The sequence below is a fragment of the Anopheles coustani genome, chromosome 2, assembly GCF_943734705.1.
Source record: "Anopheles coustani chromosome 2, idAnoCousDA_361_x.2, whole genome shotgun sequence".
In the NCBI taxonomy this organism is placed as follows: domain Eukaryota; kingdom Metazoa; phylum Arthropoda; class Insecta; order Diptera; family Culicidae; genus Anopheles; species Anopheles coustani.
In genome coordinates, this window is record NC_071289.1 from 91272774 (window position 1) to 91298439 (window position 25666).

At 42.8% G+C, this 25666-nt stretch overlaps 1 protein-coding gene across 1 annotated transcript in view; it reads left to right on the plus strand.

Annotated features, from left to right (window-relative positions):
• The first annotated feature begins 12402 nt into the window (after positions 1 to 12402).
• LOC131265781 (AT-rich interactive domain-containing protein 1B-like) overlaps positions 12403 to 25666 on the plus strand; it is an 85036-nt gene continuing 71772 nt past the window's right edge. Inside the window, exons 1-4 of the mRNA XM_058268091.1 lie at positions 12403 to 12871; positions 22953 to 23123; positions 23698 to 23796; positions 24448 to 24570. Of these exons, the coding sequence (XP_058124074.1) occupies positions 12631 to 12871; positions 22953 to 23123; positions 23698 to 23796; positions 24448 to 24570 (634 nt within the window). The 5' untranslated portion in view covers positions 12403 to 12630. The remainder of the gene's footprint in view (positions 12872 to 22952; positions 23124 to 23697; positions 23797 to 24447; positions 24571 to 25666) is intronic.

Here is a 25666-nt window from a genome sequence, read left to right on the forward strand (position 1 = left end):
CGTTTACGTTGTGTTTGATTGTTCAAATTTTCTGATTTTTTTTTCATCTTTTTATAATTGAGCAGTTTATTCTAGTAATTTTCATACAGCAGCGGTTCAGTTGAAAGTTCTTCTTTCATTTTTTTTCGTTTTCGTTTACATTGTGTTTGAGCGTTCAATTTATCTTTTTTATCTTTTTTGGTTATTTTTATCTTTTTTTTGTTATTTTTATCTTTTTTTTATTCATTTCATCTTTTCTCATTTTTTCATCATCATTCATTTTTTATAATGGAGCAGTTTACTAATACTCCATAAAAGAATTTTCAAATGATTATCTCTTTTGACAACCAAACATGTTTATTGAGTATTCATGTTTATTGAGCACTAACTGCTCCTGGTTACACAACTCTTCTAATAAACATAAATGCAAGGAATTTAATTCGCTTTGAAACCACAATATTCACGCTCTAATGAGGTGTTCATATCGACCATTTAGAGCTCGCAGTTGTCCAGCACTCACACGAGCGACTAGTCAATTTGTTCAATTGTTCGTTCATGCCGATGGGATTTATGAGCTTAACGACGTTATTTTATTCTCCTACCGGGGAATGATCACTACCGAGCAAAAGTAAAGATCCTAACCAACCGTTGTGACGCTAGGGCGCGTTACGGAGCCGGCTGTGTTGCCTCAACCGACCGGGGTTAGGTGCCGTATTTCATTTCGCCAACCAATTGTCGTCCCATATGTTGCGTTGCGTGTTTGTGAACTTTCCACGAAATAAACGCTCATCTCACCATCCAACCGGCACGCGACCGACACACATCAGCCGATGATGATTCATAATCGGCAGCCACACATACACACACACACATCGCAAGAATCGTGAAAAGAACCTGCAGTTGTTCGGATCTTTTGCCGGATGTTGGAATTACGCCGCGTGTATGAGATGAGTGTTCGGTTTTGGGGCCAGTTGCGTCACGCGCTCGACCGGTGTGTTGGATCCAAATGCAATAAAACATGGCCGAGTACCGGGAAGGCGAGGCGGGGGAGGAGACACCAACTAATGTTATAACTTTCGGGGCGGCATCAATTAGGCTCGATTATCTTGGCGCGCCGGCTGTGTGTGTGTGTTTGGCGTCAGCCGGCGGCGAGTGCCCGTTTTCTCCCATCGCACAACCTCGCCGATTTATGCGGACGAAACAGAATTCTTCGCTCAATTAGTAGTACGCCGAAGGCGGCCGCTTTGGCTGTCATCGCCCAAACCTCCGTCCGTCGTCGGAGTTTGCAAAGTTGCATGAGTTTTCCGACCAAACATCGTTGGACCAAACGTGTCCGAAGTCGGATCGGGGTGGGATTGAGTGGTGGCGATTCGGCGAGATTCGTGTGGCACTTGTCGTCGACGGGTAATTTGTTGCAATAAAGTACAATTAGTGTGACATTTCGCAATGTCTGGCTATATTACCATTGCGCATGGTGGAAGATACGTTGCTTTCGATTTGAAGATTGCTTTAGGAGAAGCAGCTTCGAAAGGCCCTGGATTACGTGAGTATTGTCTGGCTCGATTAAAGTAGAATAGCTCGTATTATTGAGGACTCATACAGAGAGGATTAAGTTTTAATTATGGAAAATGTATCTATTTCCCAAGTAGTCTTCTTTCTATGTTATCCCACCATCTTGGCTCAAACTTATCTTTTGAATCTTAAGTTCTTTTTGGCATCGACCAACCCCGATGGGACGCTAGCGTGTGTTACATTTCCACCGTCGACTAGCAGTTCATTTTCATGCATTTTAATAAGCAATTTAAAATTCATCCACATGGCTCTGGGCGAGCGAGTTGGAATGGGAGGATGTAGGTGGTTTTTGTGAGTTTTGCCAGGTTCTTATTTGCTTGCTTCATGCCCAAACAGTGTCGTGCCCGGGAGGCCAATAGCAATATGGGATCAGCTACAGACCTTCTCGAGGTGAAATATGAGTCAGATGAGGTGTGCATTTTATGTCGGGACCAAACAATCCACCCAAAGACAGTAGTGCGACTTGAACGTCACAAAAGGCGTAGATGATAAAACATCCCCCCTACTGATTGGCTCCATTTCGGGCCATCGTTCCGAGCGCGTAGGACTACTCGCTCCGACTGTCTGCTATCGTAGGTGTATAGGTCATGGTCAATGAATGGCAATTTTCAATGTCGGTCTTTCAACAGACACCGACTTTTATCTTGTTAGAACCTGCCAGGAGGGTTTGATCGAGCTACTCAGCTTACATTTGTGGATAGTTATGTTTACAGGCCTACTAACTTTGTTAATTAAAAAAAACCTTCCCATTTCTCATTTAAATAAAATGCATAATAACTTAATGTGGTTGTCATGAATAGTCCCGAGAAGTCTTAAGGGGAAGGTCTCACCCCCAAGATGGTTCGGTGGTATCATTTTCTCCACCCGTGTGTGTATTTATGAACCTGCAGCTGGGCAAACATTAGCAAGTAATTACCGCGTGTTGGTTTTCCTCCAAGCGGCTTGAAGAAACACCAGGGAAAGCCGTGTGTGCGAAAAATGTATAAGGGTGGAAAATGTCGGTGTAGATATGCCAGCATACGCAAGGGGTGCCAGGTCTTCCCAGGTGTTCACTCGAGCGTGTGCGGTTGATATAATTCGAAGTTATCTAATGTTCGCCCCTAGTCTAACCATTCCCATGCCGATCCTCCTTAGTCATTCTGCGATGCGAATCCTCCTCCTCGGTAGTTTGCGAAGTAATTATGTTTTGCTTTTCCAGCGGGCATATGCACATGCTGTTTCTTTTTTTTTTCTAAATAACTAACTAGCATTGCTTTCTTGTGCATGTGATCACCGGATTTGTTTTTATATTTTTATTCCTCCCAGCTATCGTGGAGCTCCAACATATTTTGCTTCTCAAGGTTAAATGTGGTAGTATGGAGCAGCCGTGGTGAAGTTTTTCATTAAAACATGCTCCGACTGCAGAATTTATTCAACAGCGTCCCGGGAATCTTCCATTCCATTTTTCTTGGTTAGAGGTCACGGTTGGATGCACATGGTTTATTATTCAGATTTTCATTCAGTTTGCACAATGTGCTTTTACTTGTTTCTTTACTTTCCTTTACTTTTTCTTTAATATTTCATGGTATCGAGAATACGGCCGTTACACATAAATTTTATCAAAGTATATTTTTGTACCATATCTTTAATGTTAACTTCAAAGTAAACCTATTTGTCTTTTAGAGTATTTAATAATATATGATACAAAGAAACTCAAACATATTTCGTTTACGCCCTTTACTTTGTTTACTTGAAGCTTGACGTTGCAAAACAAACATATTCATCATGAAATAGAGCAGAAATGGCGTTATTTTGAAAGAGGCTTTTTACTTTTTCAATTAATACAATTTATCGTAACTGAATCACCCACCGTTCCGATGCGCTTCAGTTCACTTTCAGAGTTTTATCGTAATCCATTAGTTGGTCCCTCTTGGTAAACTAATTAGTCCTGGCTAGACGCAACCAGGAATGCCCGAGTAAACGAGGGAGGAGTGTCTAAGTAGAAAGCGATGTGTGTTTTTAACAAACGTTCAAGTGAAGAATGATGAGTCATTACTTTAATTGTTTTGATGACTTCTTAGGTTTTTCTAACTTAGAAATATGTGTGAAGTAATGTTTAAAAACTACTCAAATTGAATAAGGATTTAATTTAATTTAAAGCTACTTGTAGTGTTAGTGTGATTCTACTCAACACATTGGAGTCTGAGTATGTTTCGTGAGACCGACGTGCTCTTGATCTTCACACTCCATCTCGCTGTTTTTCATTACTTCCATTTTCCACTGGATGTGTTTTTGTCTGCTGACCGATTTTCATACCTCGTTGCGTTCGAAGGCGCGAAGTCCTGCTCACGAATGGAAATAAACAAACTAACAGAAAAACAATCAGTAATGTTGTATGAATGAAGAGTAAAAAAAGCTGATTCATTTCCCGAGTTCGAGAAGTATTGGAAACAACAATGGTGGTGGTGGTTGGTCGCTTCACCATGGGGCGCTTCATAATTTCCCGTTGGCGGGGTTGTTTTGCAGTTTCCTTTCGGTTTTGATGTTTTTTTTCCTTCCCCATTTTTCCTTTAATGTATGCATGTGCTAACGGAGAAGAAACAACCCACCGGCCCCCAGAAGTTGGCGTTGGACGCCGGCGTGAAACGGCCAACGGCTGGATTGAATTATTAAGCATGCTTTATTGCATTTTCTTTTTCTCACAGCCACCGTTCGCGTGGCTTGGGTGTATTTTGTGCGGTGCGCAGTTTTATGTGTTTGTGGCAAATTTGTGGCATTATTTGTGCGCTCCAGTGTGTGCTGGGTGAGGTTCGATCGTTTCGCGCACGGTTGAATTCGCCCGATTTCGTTCGCGACACCGCGGGCAAATATGTGTTTGCTATGGCTCCGGACCGATTTTCCGCCAGCTAGAGTTGTTCCAGTTTTTCTGGATAACTTTACAACCTCGGCGTTGCTCCTCTTTTTCACCGCACACAGACGCAGTGACGCTCTGCACTGGTGTGCCGATGTGGAAGGGTGTTGCAGTTCCCAGTGCTTTCTTTGATCATGGTTCCTCTTGTGTGTTGTAGTGGTGTGCAAATTTCCCACCGGAAAAAAATGTCTCCGTCCTCACCACATGTAGAGGTTTACTGCAGGTCAACTGTGCATATGTGAACTATTCGAACCACGTGCTGCAAAGTTGAACTTTCCACTGACCTCCTATACTGGCGCATTCTTCCAGTGGTGGATGAAGTTAATGTTGCTAATACCAAAACTTTTTCTTTTATTTCTTCGATCGTAGAGTATCACGAGATTGTATGATTACTCATATGAATAATAGATCAATTGTGTTGTTTTTTTATATTAATTCAATCGAAACAACATGCCGATATCACGCGAACCGGTTTTGATGTTTTGCTCCTTATTTAACGTCGTCTTTGAATGACATTGAAATTCAATATTCATACAACAGATTGGAGGAATGATGAATGTCAATCTGCGTACGCCTCTGGTGTGGGTGATATTTTCATTAGGAAACACCCCATCCTTAGCAGCTATTAAGGACAAACGGGATTGGAAATGAAAGCTGGTGTTAAAAGGGAAAAATAAAACCGCCCTCCCTTTCAGAGCAATTTGAAATTCAAACCACAGACACCAGTTCTAATCAACCTGTGTTCCCGGGAAAGATGTTGAACCTGGTGAAAAACGAACGCTTCGTATCAAGTCAAGTCGATGCCAGGAAAATGTAGGCGTGTTCCTTTCATGGCCATCCAATCGATTCCGGAAACGAGATGAGGGGAACGGGGAGCGATGGATTTAAATGATTCCATTTCGTTTGTACTACTGTCAGGGTTTCTCTTCCTCTGTTCATTTCCCTCCGACGTGCCTGCGTCGTTCGACTGTGATCCATTTGAATTTCGGAAAATTAAATCCACAACTCTGGCCTTTGGCCACCCTCCACCCCACCCCATGCCCTGGCCATTCATCAGGTTCACACGACGCATCGGGTAGCGTCGTTGCTTCCTTTTTGGCATCCGTCTGGGTGACTGGTGGCATCATTTATTACCTTTTCCGGTGACATCTTCCATCGTTAGGCTGCCTCTAATCTGCAGCGGGTGGCGAATCCTGGCTGCTTTTATTATCCGCTAATGGCTCGAATGGTGCGGAACCAACGGAAATGGCCAGCAGCTCAACGGTAGAGCTTCGATTCGATTTTCTTTCCTTTTCGCCAGCCCCCACGCGCGTCCGGTCCGGGGAATCGCTTTTTCCCGAGTTGGAAAAAACGGACGACAATTTTCGGCGGATGGCGAAGATGAATTGATTTTTCCACTTTTCGGTGCGTGAGTTTTCTGTTGCTCGCTTCACGCACAAAGTTTTTTTTTCACTGCCCAAATGATTCGTTCGGTCATTGGCCCGCATGCAAATGAGGCTGAGGCTGGAAAAACTTCGAAACCGAGATGAATGTTCTGTTTCATTTTATGAATTTAAATCTCTCCTGGAATCATCTTCATTGAATTGAACTGTGATAAATCAGTTTTCATCGTCGTTAATCATCATTACTTAACGTGTTTACGTCGTATAACTGGAAGTTGATACCATCTTGTCAAATACAAATTCTTTTATCAATTTAAAGTATATGAAAACTTGGACTTCTCGACTTGTTAGTAATTTCATTTGAATATTTTTGTATTTTGAACATGTTGTCAAAAATTATATGTTACTTTTGAAAAGGTTGGATACTTGAAAAACCCCAATTTGATCACTATAAAAATTTAGCGAATAAAACATTCCCTTTCTCGCAGCGAGGCGAGATGGGAAAGAGAGATCAAACGATGCAATGAGGTGCATCCACCGAGTCACCATTATCCGGTCGACTCCCCCCAACCCACCTCGGGTGCGAAGTTGGCGAAGATTACGTATCTTCTTTCCGCCCAATGGGCACGACTGTCGCCCCGACAGCGATCCGCACATTCCACACGGTTCAATAGAGATGACGTTCACTCAACTGTGCGCTCCATTCGCCTCGGTTCGCTAGTATTCGTTCGGTTGGTGGATGCAAAATTCTCATGGAAGGAGGGTGTTCAAGCTGGGAGTCTAAGGGGTTGATTAGAGTTTTATTTCCATTTGCGATTGCGAAAGTACTTGTTTTCTTTGTGCTTTTGAGATGCCATTTCAGAAGAGGATTTAATGTCGGCATCATTTCCGAAAATACTTCCCTTTGGCTAGGTTCGCTAGAGTCCGACCCGGGAGTTGGTAAAACAATAGACCGACCGATGGACCTGATATCCTAGAAATTTTCAACGTTTATATCTCTTGCTCCAACTTAAGACTATTGTTTTTCTTTTTGCACCTCAAGGTTTTGAATTTAATTCATCGATCTTTATATAAGAATGCTTTAAGTTTTCCTCTAGTTTTTGCTTCCCTCGGTTGGTCTTATTTAGTCTCCACAAAAAGCCTCCACTGAAGCAGTTCAGAGTGGCAGCGTTTAGAGGTTTTATCGGGAGGGGGAGTATCTGATTAAGGTTAATTTTCCGGCTCGCTGAAAAACCGATGCTGCTTGTAGGACACCGAATCTTCCAGATTTATGAATAATTCAATTATTTTCGCATTGCAGGGCAGCACCGCTCCGAAGGTCTTTGCACTCCTATTGGGAACGTTTAGGGCCGACGGCCGTTTCCGAAGCGGAACGAAACTTGGTTCTACTTTTCTTATTTGCATGTTTGAATGATGAAGAAATATTTCGCTTACAACGAACTTCGTTGGCGATGAGCTCTGGGAAACTTTTTGGCAAACCGTTGGTGGGGTTTTTTTTGGCTTCGTTCGATTGATAGCACTTTCCCGTCCGTAATGGGCATCGGAGTAGCTTGATCAAGTTGCAATGTTTGCTACTCTGGAATCTGTGACCTGTTCGGAACAAAGCGAAGATGGCGAAAAAGAAAGGAAAAAGAGTCTCATTGGGAGCTACTTGAAAATCTGCCAAAGATGTTGTGAAGCATAGAAAATGTCTACATCCCAGGACATTCGTTGGCAACTTTCAATCTCCCTAGGGGAATTTCCCTTCCAGGAGCAATTAGTGATGGTATTTAGTTATTGTCGTTATGTCTTTATTAATTCTTTCATAGAACCCCGCTCCAAAGGCCGGAGGAGATTTGTAAAGCTGCGAAACTTCTTGAAAGAGCGCCAGAATTACTCCCGACCTTTTCCAAATCAAACCTCCGCCTCTGAGCAACATCGTGCGATGTGCGGGAAGTAGGGCACCTTCTAGAAAAGCTTCCAGTCCTTGGCAGCGCTTTTCAGGTGTTCGGAGAATGGTTCCAACAATGGTTGTCCTAAGTGGAATCAAACTAGCCTAAGTGTGCATTTGTCTTGAAACCGAGAGAACCTTCGAAAAGTGCCTGCCTTTGCTTCTTGTTGGCGACGTTTACAGACTTGTACTGTTTTGTGGAACAAGAGAATGAAGTTTGCGAGGAGGAGTTAAGGAGCAGCGGAATGTCCACCGGAACGATTGATAGAATAAAATCTCTGTCTCCTGATGCCGGCAACATCGTCCGCTAAATCGCTGCTGACGGTACGGATTTAGACGCTGCCTGTGTTTGGACGAGGTTCTCTGACCAGATTTTATCTACAGCGATCTTATTTAGTCCACACAGGCTTTCGGTACATCTTAACCGTTGAGATAAGGAAAAGCTGCCTCATGGTAGGCTGCTGAGTTGCTATAAAAATCACCGATGAAAGAAAAAAAAAAAGTCCATCGTCCCCGCGAGTTACGGCTCAAGACAATCCATGATAGCGAGCTTATTATCTCATCCCGTTTCAATTGTCTGTCGAAGTTTTTCCTTTCTATTCGATTGACAATATTTTTAGCCGGATGTTTCCGGATCGAAGCAGACAAGAAACATTCCTCCTCATGTTTTACGACCCTGTACTGTGATGTTGGCCCTAAATGCCATTGCGGGCGTTGATCTCGTTAGCTGAGTGGATATGGTGATATTGATCGCTGGTTTTGTCTTTTCGCAGAACAATAGGAGAGATGGTGGTTTTTCGTTACGCAACAGTAAAGTAAAATCAGCTTTCGGATGCTGAACAGCAAAGCCTACATTGTCAATAATAAGATGATGGATGTCGGTATCCTGTATATCCTCGTATTTGCGGAATTACGGCATAATGTAATGAACTTTTTACTCCAAAATCACGTTTGTTTGGCACGGCCTTCGTGAGGATTTTTGTAACGTCTTCAAGGCTCCGCACCTTCGCACGTGCCCTCGCGTGAGAAAAGGCCAAATGCAGACACACAAAGTTCGGTATTTTGTGAGCATCTGCACCGTAAGCTTTCCTACGAATTCAATCATGCCTTTCCGTCCCCTTCCCGTTTCGGTCGCCGAAGGTCAAGAAGGTGCTGGAGTGAATCTTCGTTTTATGGTGCCTGATTTGGTGTATATTTATTGGATTTGCACCGATTTACACTGCATTATTTATGTACGCTTTGTTGCTTTCGTACTCCATGTTTACTCTTTTATGCCACTGGCAACTTTTTACTTTCGGTGGAGTAGAACTTGGATATTATGTTGGTGTCTAAAGTTTGGTGTAATGGACTTTTTACTCTCTGCTGGATGGAATAAGGATCTCTTCTTTTCTTCATTTCTTTCATGTTCAGAGAAATAAAGTGACATTTGTTACTGCTTTGCTAATATTGTCAAGAATTGGTTCGTGTTTGTTACGCAAACCTTAGGTAAATGTAAAATTCATCTCGCTAAAGGTGGTACACAAGGTATGCAATTATGTTTTGATTATGACAAGCGGATAAAAAGGGGGAAAACTCGTTTACGCTTGAAGTGTTTTAACGACATTTTAACAAGCCTTTTTCGAGTTGCGGCTTAATGTGACAATGATTTGCTAAGCAACAGGCTTGGAAAAGCGTCGTTCTGGTAGCACTTTGGTTTTATTTACAGCGAAACAGCTCGTTCGAGATATGGGTACTGTTTCAACGATAAAACCTTTTTTTTCAGGTAGAACGGAATGGTTTTGGTTTTTTCGAGATTATCGTTTTGTCATTAGCAATTTGGGAGCCTCGAGTCAAACAAGCCGAATAAGTCGAATCTCCAAGTGCTGCAAGTGTTTTCACCTGGTATCTTTTTTATATCCGTGAAAATTCTTCATTTGAAACTGATAACTTTCTCCATTTATTATTATTGACAGTATTTTTCTGTCATTTACTGCGTCGTCAATGTGGTTGTTGGTCACACGCCACCTTGTTCAAGTGTGTCTTTGGTGGCGTAATATACTCAAGAAAAGGATAAGCATATTCACTGTTCGGCGCATTTGTTTCAACGCGGGGAGACTATGAGCTGTTTCTGCTGAAGTGGGTGATGTTCGTTACGTTTGAAAAGGTGCTGATGTTTGAATGTTAGTACGTTGCTGTTGCTGCTGTTTCTGATAAGATAACACTGCTCGTTTGTTTTGTGTAGCTTCATGCTCTTAAGAAGTTTGCCGTAGGATACTCTTATAGTTTGTAGTATAGGGTTTTACGTAAGGGACTTAGGGTTTATCAGTTGTAACTACAGTTATTCAGACAGAACATTTTACATAACAAACGATGAATATATTTCTAACAATTTCTATTTCTCTTTCTCTTTTTAGGGTTTAGCTGATTTTTCAAATCGAAGCACCAACACCAGACCATGATGAAGACCGCTGACAACAAGGAAACAAATGCACACCATAAACAATTAAAATGCGGTAGCTCCGTAAACTAATCGTCCGTAATTTGTCATCTGCTTTCGCGTGCCATGCCGGGATCAGGTCCACTTATCTACGTTGAATTATGTGCAACAACTTGGCGCCACATGTAATCCCCCGGTGGAGGAAAGCAAGAAAAACAACCAGGAATACAATGAAAACAAGCTGGTCAAAACTGGTCTTTTTCCTGGCATAAGAAGCGGGGGTTCCGTACTCTCTTCCAACGAGCCGAAGGAAATTGTATCGAACGAGCTGGCATAAAGGAACGCGCACCAAATCGCCATAAGTCAATTAGTATTGGGTACCAATCGCGAACGTTAAAAGGCCCTCCTTTAGCAAGTCCGAAGGGAAGGAAAATAGGCAGGAAAAAGGCACGAGCACCGAAAACAAAAAAAAAACATGCACTGACGCCACCGCGACCGTTTGGTGTAGTGGAAAACCGGTCGTCGAGAAAATGCACACACAAAGTGAGGGGAAAAAAACACAACACGACGCGTCACGGCTGCGGAACGGAGAAAATCGAAAGTGAAATCGCGCTAAATTGCAGCACGATGCTACTTCCTGCTCGCACCGAACTGCCGTTCCCCCCAGTTCCACCCTGCTCTATCATTCACAGTGCGCCAGATTAATGCGTCCGGCGGACACCGGTGGAAACACTCTCGCCAGCCCCGCCAAACATGTGTTTCGAGCGGTAGCTTAATGCCACACACCGATCGGCCCCCAGCATCCGAGCCCTACAAAACGGCGCGGAGTGCAGAAAAGCAACCGGAAACCGTCGCCCCAGAGACGGCGCGCAACTCCCAGCCAGCACCGTTTTCCTCGCCGAATGAAAATGGTTTAATTTTCAGCTCGAAAATAATAAGAGCAACGTCCTCGCGAAACGCACTCGCGGCAGGGAAGGAACCGTTCGTTCGAGAGGAGTTTTCTTCCCAATGCTCTCGTAGTCATTTGCAGCATTTGGTGGCGAATGTGTTTTTCCCGCTACTCTCCATGCATCCGTCGTTAATGTGTGTGTATGGCGATGGAGGTGCTAAAATGGCTACCAATAAATACGGTAGCAAACATTAGCATCTTGCAGCCAAAGTCGACGGAAGCTGCGATTACGCAGCTGTTACGCTCTTCTCCTTCGGGCTTGCGAAACGGTCGAGTTGCCGAGTCGAGTGTAATTTCGACCACTTGACGCGGCCCTTCGGGAGGTTTCACACAATTTAGCTAATCTCTTTCACGCCACTAGACGATTGGAGCGAGCGTCTTTATGGGGGTGCACGGTGGAAATCCACCGAGTGGTCGCAATTTGTGTGCGGATATATTGCAAATCATCAAATTTCGATTGTTACAAAACGATAATCGAAGCGTTAATACCATTAATGCGAGTCAAATGATGATGATTGCCATTCGGAACCGGATGCTCACGGAGTCCTAATGTTTACTCGAAAGTTATACACTTCAAGAAGTGACCGTTGATGAAATGCGTTGGTACAATTTTCCGCGTCCAAAGCATACTGACTGACCTGTCCTATCTGCCGGGACTGATATCGTTGGTTTTCTTTTTCGCCAACATTTACGCACCACAGCAAAATAGTGTTTTGCTCGCGCTTATCGTGGGAAGCGGTACCGTTCTATTACGTTACATTTTCGCCTCGTCTCGCCGGGCTAATGTAATTGTGTGGCGGACAAAGGTTATCTGGGCTGGAAGTAGTATGCGCAGCACGTGCGCGTTATAATTATTTCCTAATGGTGTGTCTTTTTGGCAAGGGGGATGGGTCTGTTTGTCGCCACGGAACGGTGCGAACGGGAAGTGAGCAAACGCGCGAGAAAAACATGTAATGTCTGCCGGCAGCTGTGATATTAGTTTTATTTTTCGTGGCGCTCGGATGTGCGGTCAGTGTGTTTACTTAATTTTCCCCCCACCTTCTCGCCTTAGTTCCGCTATACTACCCGCAAAGTAATTAGTGTTCGGCGGCAGGAGTAAGTGTGTTTGTGTATGTGTGTGCAGCAGCAGAGTGTAGCAGTAATTTTCTTCGCGTAGTGCGCGTCCCATTTCCGGTGCATCCGATGTGAGTGATCACGTACGCGCCCGTCTTGTGGCATCGGTTGCAGTGATCGGTGTGCCTGTGTGTGGGTAGGTGTGTGTGTTTGCGGGGAGGGAGAAGGGAAACGAAGAAGTGCGACCAGTGCGGGAGGGAGACGGAGGGTCGACGGAAAACGGAGAAAATCGCCGCCAACATTAGCAGCCAGGATCCGGGCGAGGGGGAGCTTGCGGCCCGCGGCTCCGGTGCGCCGCTGCTGCGTTCGTCGGGAGTGGGCTGCGTCCGTGCGTCGGCCATCGGTGGTGGTGGTGGTGGTGGGGGTGCGCCGTGGGAGCAGTACGCGGCCAGCGGAGCGATGTCGCTCAATGGGCGCGACCTGATGAAGCAATCGCCGGCCGACTACAACCAGAGCGTGCTGACGATGCAGAAGTCGGTCACCATTACGGTGACGCCGCAGCGCAGCAACTCGATGGACCTGCTGAACTTCGAGGAGAAGCGGCAGCTGATCGCGTCCTCGCTGTCACTCTCCGACATCCTGCACGTGAGCCCGGCGGCAGCGCATGTGGCTAAGGAGGTGGCCGCCAGTACGGTGATTGGTAAGTTCGGTCGCCCCATGCCTCTTTCCGTCTTGGGTGACGTTTGTCCGGCATGACTCATTGGGGGTTATAAAAATACATTGCAAGCTCCAAGAGACTTTTCTCTACAGAAGAATTACATATGTTACATGAAAAGCTGTCAAATAAGAACGGATCAATTCCTGGTTGTATCTATCTGGTCTGGGGATCTAGTATGTATAAGTAATGTGTTATAGTTAGAGTTGTGTAACTCAGATTCAGATTCATGAATCTGAATGAATCTTTCAACAAAATTAATGATCCTCAGGGCTTCATGAATCTTCAGGGAATCATAATTTGCGAAGGATTTTAAATCCCTAAATGAAACCGATGACATGACGAACATATTGCCAAACTGTCAATTCCGTTGGAACACATACTTCTGCAAAGTTTGCCGCTGTTCGTGCTTGTATCCCACATGCATTTGGAAACGACAGCATGTATGTGTTTTTAAAAAAGATATTGATTTACAAATCCCTGAAGATTCGTGAATGATTCTGAATGAATCTTCCGTAAAAGATTCACGTGAATTAATCTCGTCGAAAGATTCATAGGACCCAACACTAGTCATAGTCGAGATTCAATTCTAATTTGTTGGATCGATCCCAGAGCGGATCCGGATCAACAGCTGGGATCGGATTTTCACATCACTTGTTACACTTTTCATGCGAATCGGATTTGCATTTATGAATTGAACTTCATTTTTTAGGATTTTGAAAAATTCCATCGTGAAAAACTCTATCTCTCAGATTTGTTGTTGGCTTGAATACTGTTTTTGACACAGGATCTTCCTTACTTTCAGCGTGCGCCAAACCAACTATGACTTGTGGCGCAAGGACCACCAGCCTCGGTAGCACGAACGATTGGCAGCAATTATTTTTGCGTCGATTATTATCCCCCTTACGAAGCATTAGCGGGTTACGACATTTGCTGTCTTAGCACACCGTGCGTGGGGAGGAAAGCTCTGCTCTGCGTGCTGACCGCCGCTTCCTATCGCTGCTCTCGCAAGTGAAAGACGTAACCTTTGCCACAGGCGGCTAGCATTAGTCAGATGCTTTATTGGTTCGGTTCGTGTTTCTTCCTTTGCCGTTTGTTGTTGTTTTCGTTTTGCAATGCAAATACCAACCATTACCGATCGCGGAACGGTCCACTGGCGTTGGAAACGCGCGTCGCTGGTAAGCGCGGATGGAACTGATGATTTGACAGATTGTCATTCATTGCACCGTCGAATGCGTCAATTACGTCATGGACAGCGAACTTGCCCAGTCCATTTCGTGTTTTATTTGTTGGTTTTTCATACCTTGTCTGTCTCTCTTTCTTTTATTAAACATGTTTGTCGCTGCATTAGGTCATGTGAACATATTTATGAAGCAGAACTCTACGTTTGTTGATAGATCGTCGCTGAACTGAAACGCACTTGTCCAACAATCAATGATGCAAGTAGCAAAATCAAATCGACTTTTCAATGTCCAAAGGGTGTATTGTTAAGAAACATTTAGACAACATTCGTCGCATGGAAAGAAAAAAAAGTAAGGGTAGAATGGCATCGTCTTCAGACGTTTTGATTGCGCAGACAAATTGACACCGTATGGCATGATTTGTAGGCAATCACTGGAACCAAGGCACCCTGATATTGAACATTTGGCCAACATACCGACGACAGACAGAATGCACAGAGATAAGCTGCATAATATAAGCCACACAAGCCGACAAACGGGCAGACGGGCGCGTGAGATGATGATAATTAGATTATCGCATTCGCAGAAGGAAACGCCTGAACTGTTGGTCCTGTTTTTGGTCGATGATAATGACGGGGCCACGATTTTGCCACTGAGTGTTAATCTCTAGCCTAGTGGCTCGTTTTCATAATATGGTTCAATCTGGGGAATTTTATTCCTACCAGGAAAGTGAAACCCCAGGGGTTGAGCGTGTGGCGCTTTGGCGATAAGCGACGTTTTCGTACGTGTGGCATTTTTTGGTACATATTTTATAGCTACAGAAGAGCACAGATTAATGTTCGGTAACAGGTTTATTGAATTTATTAATTTGAAGCCTGTAACGAAGTGTTAGGTTTATGAAACAGAGAGCCATCAGGTTGTGTTGATAGATGCATTAAATCATGACCCTTGGGGGAACTTTATAATAACTACGTATTACGCCTTGCCTAGTTGTTATTCCATACATATTGATTTCTATGTTTGTAGGGAATCGACATGCACAAACACTCAATAATCAATTTCTAGAATTAACTGCATTTACTGTTCGTCAAGAGTGAGAAAGAATGAAAAACAAAGGAAACAATGTTAGTAGATTTATATGTAACCATTTTTTACTGTCTCCTGCCCGCTTCAAAATTGAATCAACTCATACCATAAATAATGTGCACTTTATGTGTGAAAACTGATTATGTAACTGCTTACTAAAAAAACCCCAGTCTAACACATTCCCTACAAACATTGGACAAGCGATCGTGTCAAACGGAGATCTGATCGATCTCGGATGCAACACGCGTCGGCTACTTTTAACGATGATTGACAAGTCTCACTTCTGGTAAACAGCTTCGTTCACGCGAGAATGCACCTCGAGGTGACGCATTGTTTAATCACGCGAAACGAGTAATGCGATAGGAATCGCTTCACCAATGGGTTCTGTTCATCGCAGCGCAAAGTCGCAGTGCGAAGTTACAGGAAGGAATTGAGGGGGGGAGAGATAGATTAAGTAAATTGTTATTGAAAACTTACACGATTGCTCAATGCATCGCCGCTGCCCCCATGTTATGTCGTAGGAGATGGTGTTCGATATTTCATTGACACTTTTTTCTATGATCTCTTTTCGAGCGCAAATTGAAAAGAAGGTTTGCTTGCCTTTAAAAGCTTCCAAAGGAGTTACTGATTTTTCTCCTTTCGCTAATGATGATTCCAAGTACGTCATTGGGAAGGTGTTAATCATTTATTTGTAGATAAATCACTTATCGCTTCATAGCCACTCTTGGACATTTACTCTATCAGAAACAGATAATATTTTTGAGCTGAAATATAAGATTCAAAACTGTTATGTATGTACCGAAACATGACAATACGTAAGACATCGATATTGATTGCGCATTTGTGTTCGATTGAGAAGGCTCATTCAATGTTACTACAAAAAAGTAAATTTCTAAACATATTTTAGTAGCAAAGAGAAATATTCTGTAGATTCCAGTAATATGACACATGAATGTGCCACCATGGTTAATTAATTTTAGGTAATGAGAAATTCTCGATGTTCCCAATGATTTGATTAATTTTCCCGCGATCCCTCTTCCAGAGCCATCGACGGACGCCACTGTCGGTATGAATGGAAGTTTAGCAATAAAACCATGCGGGAAGTCATAATCATGTGGGAAGGAAATACACACTAACAGTGAAGAGAAGAAGCAGAAGAAAGTCTGTACGAAAAATCTCGCTCCAATAATCGACGGACAATCACGGCATATTACGAAAGCGGGAGCAGAAGACGTGGCGTAGCTCGGTGACGGTCAGTGGCGTAGCTCGGTGACGGTCTGTTGAGATTGATCTCGTCTCGTCCAGTGCGAAGGATATAACAGCAGACCCAAACCCATCCCCCCATCCTCCACACGAACTACTCTTCCCTTCAGGCCATTTGCTGCAGTCTGAGAGCTATTACTAATGTCCTTCAGGGCGTTTTCTTTATGGCGCTGTGCACGACGGGAGCACGATCATTTACTATGGATGGGCAGAGGAAAAGCAGCAGTCGAGGGCCCTTCGGTTCGTGGAAAATATTATGAATAAATGGGGCATGTGAAGGTAGCGGGAAGGAGATTGGCGATGGCTTCGAGGGGGTGACAGCGTGTGGGAGGGTAGTGAATGAAAGAACGTTTAGCTTTTTTAGTGGCCCGGTTGATTGTACTGTCAAGAGGTTATTCGAACCTCGTCGTTTGGTGGAGGAGGTGGTGTATATTGTGTCGGAAGTGCAGGACGAAAAAGAGTGGTCCTTCTTCAACCACCTTCCATTGTTCATTGAATTCAACTGCTTATTTTTAATGTTCGATACATGTTGCTCACAGAGTGACATATTTCGTTATTTGATTGATGAGTTTTGATATGTGTAAAGTTCTCTAAATATTTCATTATGCACCCATCGTGCTTCAATTTCATACACACTTGTTTGTGTTTCCGCTTTCCTAATCAATTGATTGATTCTGCTTGAAACGTCGTAGCGAACGTACATCCAAACCCACTTTCCTTCTTGAACGGTTGGATATGCCTTAGTCTCCTTCAATGCCATAAGTGATTTTATTAAGAAACTGGTGTGTAAAACAAAACGAAAACAAAGCAACAAAACATCTCCAGTGGCTCTGCATTTATCGGAGGTTCCATCGTGTGGACGCACCTCGGCTGCTGATGGTGGCCGGCAAAAATAGATCCAAAGATTATGATTGATTGAAGTTAATTAATTGGAATTGGATAAATCGACTATCGATGAAACGGTTCGTCGATGCGGCGGCGAACAGTAGTCGGGGGACGGTCGGTGTGCTTGTGCGAGGTGAGGAAAACCCCCCAGCTCGAAGGATAAGCATAGTGGAAACCGTATCAAGCATAGAACGGGAATCGAGTGCACATCGATTGCAAGATCCGCTGGGAGGGGTGTGTGTGTGTTTGTGTCTGCATTCCGGGCATCGGCTTTACTGCGCCCTGGCCGGTATCTGTCATTCGGCTCGAGCCATGACCGGCAGATCGATATGGTACACTGTTGGTCGTACTTGTATGCTGAGCTGAATTACAGGGGTTTTCAAATGATATCGTAACGGTAGCAGCATTTATTCCAACTGCAGCACATGATATTCCAATAGCGTCAGTTGATCACCAAAATAAGTAAAAAAATTACATGCAGTTAACATGAAAATTAATCAGCACTGCTTGTTTAAAAATTCCTTTCGATTTTTAATGAAATAAAAGCTATTCATGTGAGATGAACCCACGTGATATGTTGCACTAACTTGAAGTCTCATTCGTGCGATATACGTTTATAGTTTCTAGTTACGTACATCGCTCGACCTGCCATACCAGCTTTATAATATCAACTGCTACGATTCTGAATTCAACTGAAAAGTTATAATAAACATGATTGCGTTATAAAATCAACTGGCACTGTTGGAATATAATGTGCTGCAGTTGGAATAAATACTGCTACTGTTATGATATGACCTGAAAAATCCTGTAAATAGTAAACTCATAGTTTGATGGTAAAATGTAAATTACTATTGAAGTAGTTTATTATACTCTCAAAATATTGTCTTCTAGTGTATTTCCAATCATCGGGTGAAGTAATCGGTGTATATTGCATCCTACTACCCAACATTTTCCAATGAAAAGAGAACATTTTGCGCGGTGAGAGCATGAGATGACATCACGTTCATCTTTTTCGAATCCCTCAGGGGATGTCAACTCAACTTTGTGCGTAGAATTGCATGTTGTAGAATGGTTTGTTTAGCTCCATTTTGCTGGCGAGGGTCAACAGTGTAAGTTTAAGCTACCTAGTCTTCGTCTGTCGACCCCTGCTATAGAGGAAAATTGCTCGGCAACGGATGCACTTCAATATAGCTGTGGAGTTTTCATCGAAAATGAAAAAAAAAAATCGTTTAAACTTTTCCTACTTTTCTGCGCCAGTCTGCGCCTTGTCTGCGTTCGGCTCACGTCCTGCAAACCATCCTAATCCCACACCGGCTATTACCATCAAGGGTAAGGTTTTAACGTGACGGTGGAGACGTGATTGGATTCGGTTTTATTTTTTGTTCATTGGCATCAACATAATCCATCAGAAAAATCGACGACCACCGACGAAACGGCGTTCGGTCGATGGCTTAAAAAGCACGTAGCTTTACTTAAATATCGGAAAGGTTTTCAAAGACTCGCGGGAGAAGGTGTTGGTTTGATTTCTGTTATCCCATTAAATAAATCAGCTTAGAATGGTATTTTATTGATTGGATTAAAATGTCCAGTATGGCTCAAACTATTGAAGTAAAAAAGGTTTTAGTTGTTTTCTTTGCTTCTGTTAGCTTTAAATTGTCTTTTCCCAACCCAAAACTGGGGGTTGGTGAACTTGTTCACCTCAGTTACAACCGAAAAACCCTCCCGTTGGTGTTTTATACAGTACCAGCAGCTCGTTCTGGCAGTTTGTTTCTAAAACGTGAAAATTTGTTGAGCGTCCAAATATCCGCAAACACCACCACCACAACGTCCCTCGGGCGTACGTATCCGCCTGACAGGCTCAATGTGGATCAGGAAACGAAGGCGATCAAAAATGCGCATTGGCAAGGGCATCCAGAGCGAAGCAGAACAGCACTCAAACCCTCCAAACTGCCCCCGCTGGAGGGCATCAGGTGGTAAAAGTTTCACTCGTTTCACTTTGGTATGTGTATTTTCATTTTCTGCCCTAGCACAAGGAGCAAGCGAACGCAGGACGACAAAGCCACGTGTAATCCTTCAAGCGTGTTGGTTTTTTTCCCTTTCTCGTCCTTTCGTTCGTTTTCTCTCCTTCGCTTTCCTTCACGGCGTTTTTCCTGAAGTGTGTACCACTCGACGACCGTGACTTTGCAGGCGAACGCTTTGGCCGACAACTGGACAAGCTTTTCATTATTGCTTCTCGGTTCATTAGAACTTTTGTGTTGTTTACTTGAAGTTTCGGCGGGCCAAAAGCTGGAAAAAGGTTTTTGGGGTAGGTCTTTTTTTGTTTTTTTGGCTTGGAAACATACTTTGTTACTTTTTCGGAGTAACGAAAACATGACCAAATGTGTTTTCCACTGTACCGGTCTGGTAAATGTTTGATACTTTTGCTTTTTTATGCTACAGTATATATAGTTTCTAGGGCATTTTTGTCGAACGAAGTGTTTTCAAGTGTATTATCTTATTTTCTCTTTTTCTCTTTTTATTTAAAAAAGGATACTCGCTAGAGTGTCATCAGTTTATTGAATACTGTAGTTTTGTAAGCTTTTACTAACCTAATCGTTAACACTGGTTTACAATTCGACTATTACAGTGACACACATTTATATGAATAAATAATAGAAAAATATATTGATTCTGCAATCGTAAGAAATGCAGGTTCGCTCATCAAACCGAATTCGAAATTTTTACACGAGATCAACTGTACAACCGCACGATGAGCTAACAGTCGTTAACGATAAATGCCAGTGTCAGTCATCGGTGTGGAATTTTGACCACTTTCGCAGCCATATCGAATCATCCCGATACCAGCAAGCCAATCTTCCGAAGAAATAGTGCGTGAAGCGTTCCGATCGTTGGGGACTGGTTTTTCGGTGAAGGTTGGCGATCGATCAGCAGCTGGAATCCTGGCTGCGTGATTTCGGAGCTTTAAGATCGTTTTGTTTTCTTCCTTCGCTTCCGCCGCTTGCCCGCCGGAGTGTCTCGGCGCAAACCTTTTCCCCTTGCTCTGCACCCCATTTGAGACCGAAGACGAAAAGGAACCGGTTTTTGTTTCACCTTCTTTGCGTAGTTTGGTTCTGCCGGAAGGCCATCGGTATCCAGCGTTCGTTTCTGTGTGTGTGTGTGTGTGAGCATCGGTTTTATCTCTCCTTTGGCACATGTCCGCAGTTTATGCTTAACGTAAGACAAAAACATAACAAGAAAAAACTCCACCTGAGTTCGTGGGGTATGGTTTTTAACCCTTTCCACTCGAGCGGCGCCGATACGGCGCCCAACAGTAGCGTAGCACCAACTCGAGCGGCGCTGCTACGGCGCCAAGCCGGTTGAAGCTGGTGAGCCGATCAAGTCTTACTCAATTTGTAGTTCTTGATCCACGCGCTTCATCGTTAAAAGTGACATTTTTATATTTACGATTAATTCATGAATAAACTACATAACTGTAAACTTTTTCTACGCTATTGCAGCTTTTTCAAATGTATGGCAACATCTAAAAGGGCATGTCAAAAACGCATTGCTTGCATTGAAACTGCCTATGCTTGACATATTCCAAAATTCTGTGGGTTTTATGCAAATGTTTGATTTTTTACAATTGATACTATTCAACTCTGATTATATACCGCACCATCCTTCGATTATTTCGTCATGGTTTTTGGCAAAAATTGTTATAAGATGCAGTAAACATATCCGTAATTGTCCGGTTACAATTGAGTACTTGTCGATCTTTTAAAAAAAATGATGAAGTCTATATAATTTTTGTTTAAATATGAAGGGAAACCTTGAAGATTCAGGCCCCGTTGCGGGATCGGGGCCCACCGCGGCGGCTCAGTCCGCGCACCGTTAAATCCGCCGAAATTTGGTCAATTTCCCCTCGAGTTGCTGGTGGGCTTAGGCGAAAACGCTCTCGAGCGCAAAGGGTTAAATGCTGTCATGTAGGTAAGCTTCCATCTCGGAGGCTTTTTTCGCGTCATTTTGTGGCACACCCTAAACAAAATATTTAACCGTTTTCTTACCCCACGACTATGGTTTTTGGTTTCACAGGTGAGCTTGTGCTCATGAGGTTAATGTAAATTTTATTGGCACGTGCAGCAATCAAAGCGGGGGGATGGTAAATGGTGAAGTGATGAGTTCTCCAGTTCCCCGCCAGAAGAAGCAGCGAAAGAAAAGAGAAGGTTGTTGATGAAGTTCAAGATTGTTGTGGTATGATTTTTTTTTTTTTTTGTTATCTCGTTTCACGATAAGCGACTCTTTTACGCTTCCCCCTTTTCTGGTGTGCCTGTTTTATTTCTTTCTCATTTTGCACAACACACACACACACTTTGCCTTGATGATAAATGATGATGATCAAGGTTATGCTGTAATGCTTTCCATATATGAAGTTCACGGGTGGTGGTTGAAGGTTGCCCTGTCTACGCTCCACCGAGGAAGGGTTTTTAATCGTCTTAAAAATGCCAAACTCGCTACCAACTTACCTTCTCTTTGGAAAGATTTTTTTTTGCCCGTTTAAAATTAATTTTTGTACTTTGAATCAAATCTCTTGTAGTGTCTGGTTTTGCTGATGAGGGGGCTACCGCTTGTGGTTTATTTGGTGATGAAAAATTTACTAACGATGGGGTAATTAAACCACCGTTAATGGGAAAGTCAAGCACGCAGCCATAAAACCCAATAAAGGCTGCTTTACGACGGTGGATACTTTCCCTGAAAAGGTTCGTTTTATTAAACAAGGAAGGATGAAAATCCTCTCGATCGATTCATTTGGTCGGTCCAACAGTTTCCGGTATGCGAATGTCTGAACCAATCGATGGACGTTTTTAATCGATTTTCTCGAGTGTAAAATGCACTCCGAACCGAAGTTCGCATGGGACTCGTTTTACTCTCGGGTTTTTCGTTGCGCTTCTACCGCGTCACACCATTTTGCGACTACCTACCTACCGGATCGTAATTGTTTTATTGAAGCCAATAAAATAATTAATCCACTCGCTTCTTTCCTTATCGGGACACACGCCATGTTGGTCGGAGTACCAAGAGATGCATATTCAAAAAGCATGTTCATATAAATACGGTAAAAAGTCATACAAAAAGGTAGTAGAAAGGCAGTAAAGTTATGAAGGTAAAAGAGAGGAAAGCAAATGATAGGAGAAGGAATCGATAAATGAGCTACGGTAAACTTTGAATGTTGCATACGAATAAAAGGAGAAATAATTATTGAATGGAACTTTTCAATTATTTCCCACCGTTTGTCCTATTATCGTACATCGTTTTTCAGGCCCTTGGACCAGTAAATACTTTGACGGAGGAAATATGACATGACTCACATGAAATTTGTGTATCTTCTACGTGCGTAAAAAGTATGCTTATACCTGTTTTGGAAAAAGTTGATTATACTACAAACCGGCAAAACAAAGGAGATTTGTGTTGGTAAAGAGACTTACTTCTTGTTTTCTTTCCTGGTGTATTCTACTCTGCTGCAAATAAAAATCCTCAAAGGAAAACCATTCATGATTGCGTATTTCATTTTTACTAATGTTTTTTTTTGCTCTTGTAGAATTACAATTATGCGTTTGTGCGAGAACAATTTATTCATCACACTCTTTCTCTACCATTCTCAACTATCGTTACAGCGACTAAAAAACAGAACGGCACCACGATGCGCTCGAACAGCCTCAATTCTGGTTCGCGGACGCCACCGTTGGAGCGAAAAAGCAGCAAATTTAGCGCCTTCGGGCGACTCTTCAAACCGTGGAAGTGGAGAAGAAAAAAGAAGAGCGAGCAATTTGAATCCACCTCAAAGTGTAAGTAGATTTGGTGTTCTGGTGTATTTGGTGCTTTTGTGTTTTAACTTATTTTTCCCGATAACGAATAAGTTGTTTATTTTGCTTGCTATTCAAAAGTAATTCGTCGTTTGGTCATGAATTAACTTTTGTTCAATTGAATACATTCCATGAAATGCTCATTTTTCTATTACCAACTCAATGTGTATCTTTTTAAAACTTTTCTCAATGACATTTTGATTGCATTTACTTTTTATTTTTATTTGCCATTTTTGTCTCATGTTTTGCTTCATTTACTAACTTGTCGTTCCAATTCAACTAACTGTTTGCCATTTTACACTTTGTTTTATGTTGCCATTTTACTTTGTTATTTTTTTATGAATGCATTTTTTTCCTTACTATCTATTTTCTTAATTTGTGTTTCCCTTTCTTCCCTGTTTGCGGCCGATCCCTTCGTTTCGCTCGCCTCTTGCTCGTTCACCGCGACTGCTCATACCGTATTTTTCTGATCCATGGCCATTCCCCACACGGTCTGCGTCGTCCTGTGAAAAAACAAAAATCCGTTTTCGCCTCCTCGCGAACGTGTACCGTGCAGCGCTTGAGCGGAAAATTTCAGTACGTGCCAATCGGGAAGAACTTGTACAAAAGGGTATTCTGCTGCCGGAAAGCCCAACATCTGCACTATCGATAGCTGGTAAGTAACGTAGCGCACCATCCACCGGTGCTGCGTCTTTCGCGGAAATTTAGTTGCCTACAGTATTTGCTTTCTTTCGTTAGTTTTATTAAGTTCGCTTTGTTTTAGTTGTTTCCTGTGTTTTTTTGTTACGTTGCTTTTTGGTTTTGCTGTATTATGATATGTTGTTTTATTTATTAAAATTTCGTTCTTGTTGTTTTGAAATAACATTCCTTAAGATTATGCAATGTGTATGTTAAAGTTGGAAGCTTAATATAATCAAGCCATTTTGGTTGTTGTATGTGGCATTACCTAATTTTTCTAGATAGTATTTTGAATCTGTAAGATAAAGGAAACAACTTTTAATCGGCATATTTACTTCCCGTTACAATTTCTTCCGCTTTCCCCGCTGATTATGTCCGCCTTCGAACGCTTCTGCCGCGCAACTTCACAACTTCATCAACGACAATCGCGACTCCACGACGACGCCGTCAACGATGTAAATTGTCGTCGAATGGTACACGATCATGTGATGATGCTTCGTTGTGCCATGCCGTGGTGGTGGGTTGTGCTCGCCCTACCCTGCTCGCCCCGCGCTCATCCCCTCCCCTAACCATCAACCACCTCTAACACTGAACCAAACAAACACCTATCAATCACGCCACACCGAAGCCATTTGCATCAGTCCCACGGAATCGGTAACGTGGTCCACCTCATCTCATAGGCAATTGCAAACGTTCCACCATCAGCCACCGCCACCGCCACCACCGACGTCGCTGCACTATCGGAGTCCAAGTAAGTGGTGTGCTGCCCACCATACTATGTGTGTTTTCTGCTCCACCATCCACTCTTGTTGCTTCCTGCTCCGAGGCAGTGTATGTTGGGTGTGCGTGGATTTGCTTCCTTTCCCATTTCTTTGCTTTTCTTTCCGCTGCCAAAAATCTTTCTACATGATGATGTTGTGTTGCCATTTTAGTCTAAATGCGTTGTTTATATCAATTCATGCAGTTTCAGCTGCAGTTACATTTCGTTTTCATTATTTGATGCATGTACATCCGGTGTAACTATTACGACTCATATGTTCATATTTTTCTTCCAAAGAATATTTCCCCACTCACGTTTATTTACATTTTCTGTAATTGCTTTGTTTCTGTGTTGCTGGTTCACCTTAACTTGCAAATATGGGTACTCGATCACGCTCTAAACATTAGAAATGTGTCATTTGTTTGGTTGAGTTTTTTTGTTGTTGTTGTTGTACTACCCAACCTTGTCTTTCGGATTGCAATATTGTATTTTGTTTTGTTCTTCATCTCGCGCCTGGTTTGGTTGAGGGGGGCCCCAGTTTCTTGGCTCGCTCAAAATCGCATAGGCGTATGGGAGGTGTTATTAAATTTAAGGCCTGCTCTTACCGTCTACGGGTGTGTTGGCCTCCTTTCTCTTTGTTTCCTCTCACACTGTTGTTTTGCAACGAGACTTGTCGTAGTTTTATATTCGGGCAGTTTGTTGTGAATGTAAATAGTTTCAACGCACGTCATAAGGCATGAAGATTAAGTTTATACAAGTCTGAGGAAAAGTTTAGTTAAATTTGTATATAGTGCATTCCTACCCACTATGTGCTCTGTGTTCTGTGTTCTCAATTTGTTTTTAATTTTCCCAAAGAAAGGACTGCATGATGTGTTAGGTTTTTCTTACATTTAATTTAAATGCATCGATGTCAGAATTAGACAGTATTACCATACTAACTTTTTTATTGAATTCAAATGAATTTCAAAGTCGATTACTAGCTGTATCGCACAATAGTCACTTCTGAGAGTAAATAGCCTAGATACACTCCACAATTAACCATTTCTCTGGTAATTTCACTGGACAATTCTTTTTTTAAATCGAAAAA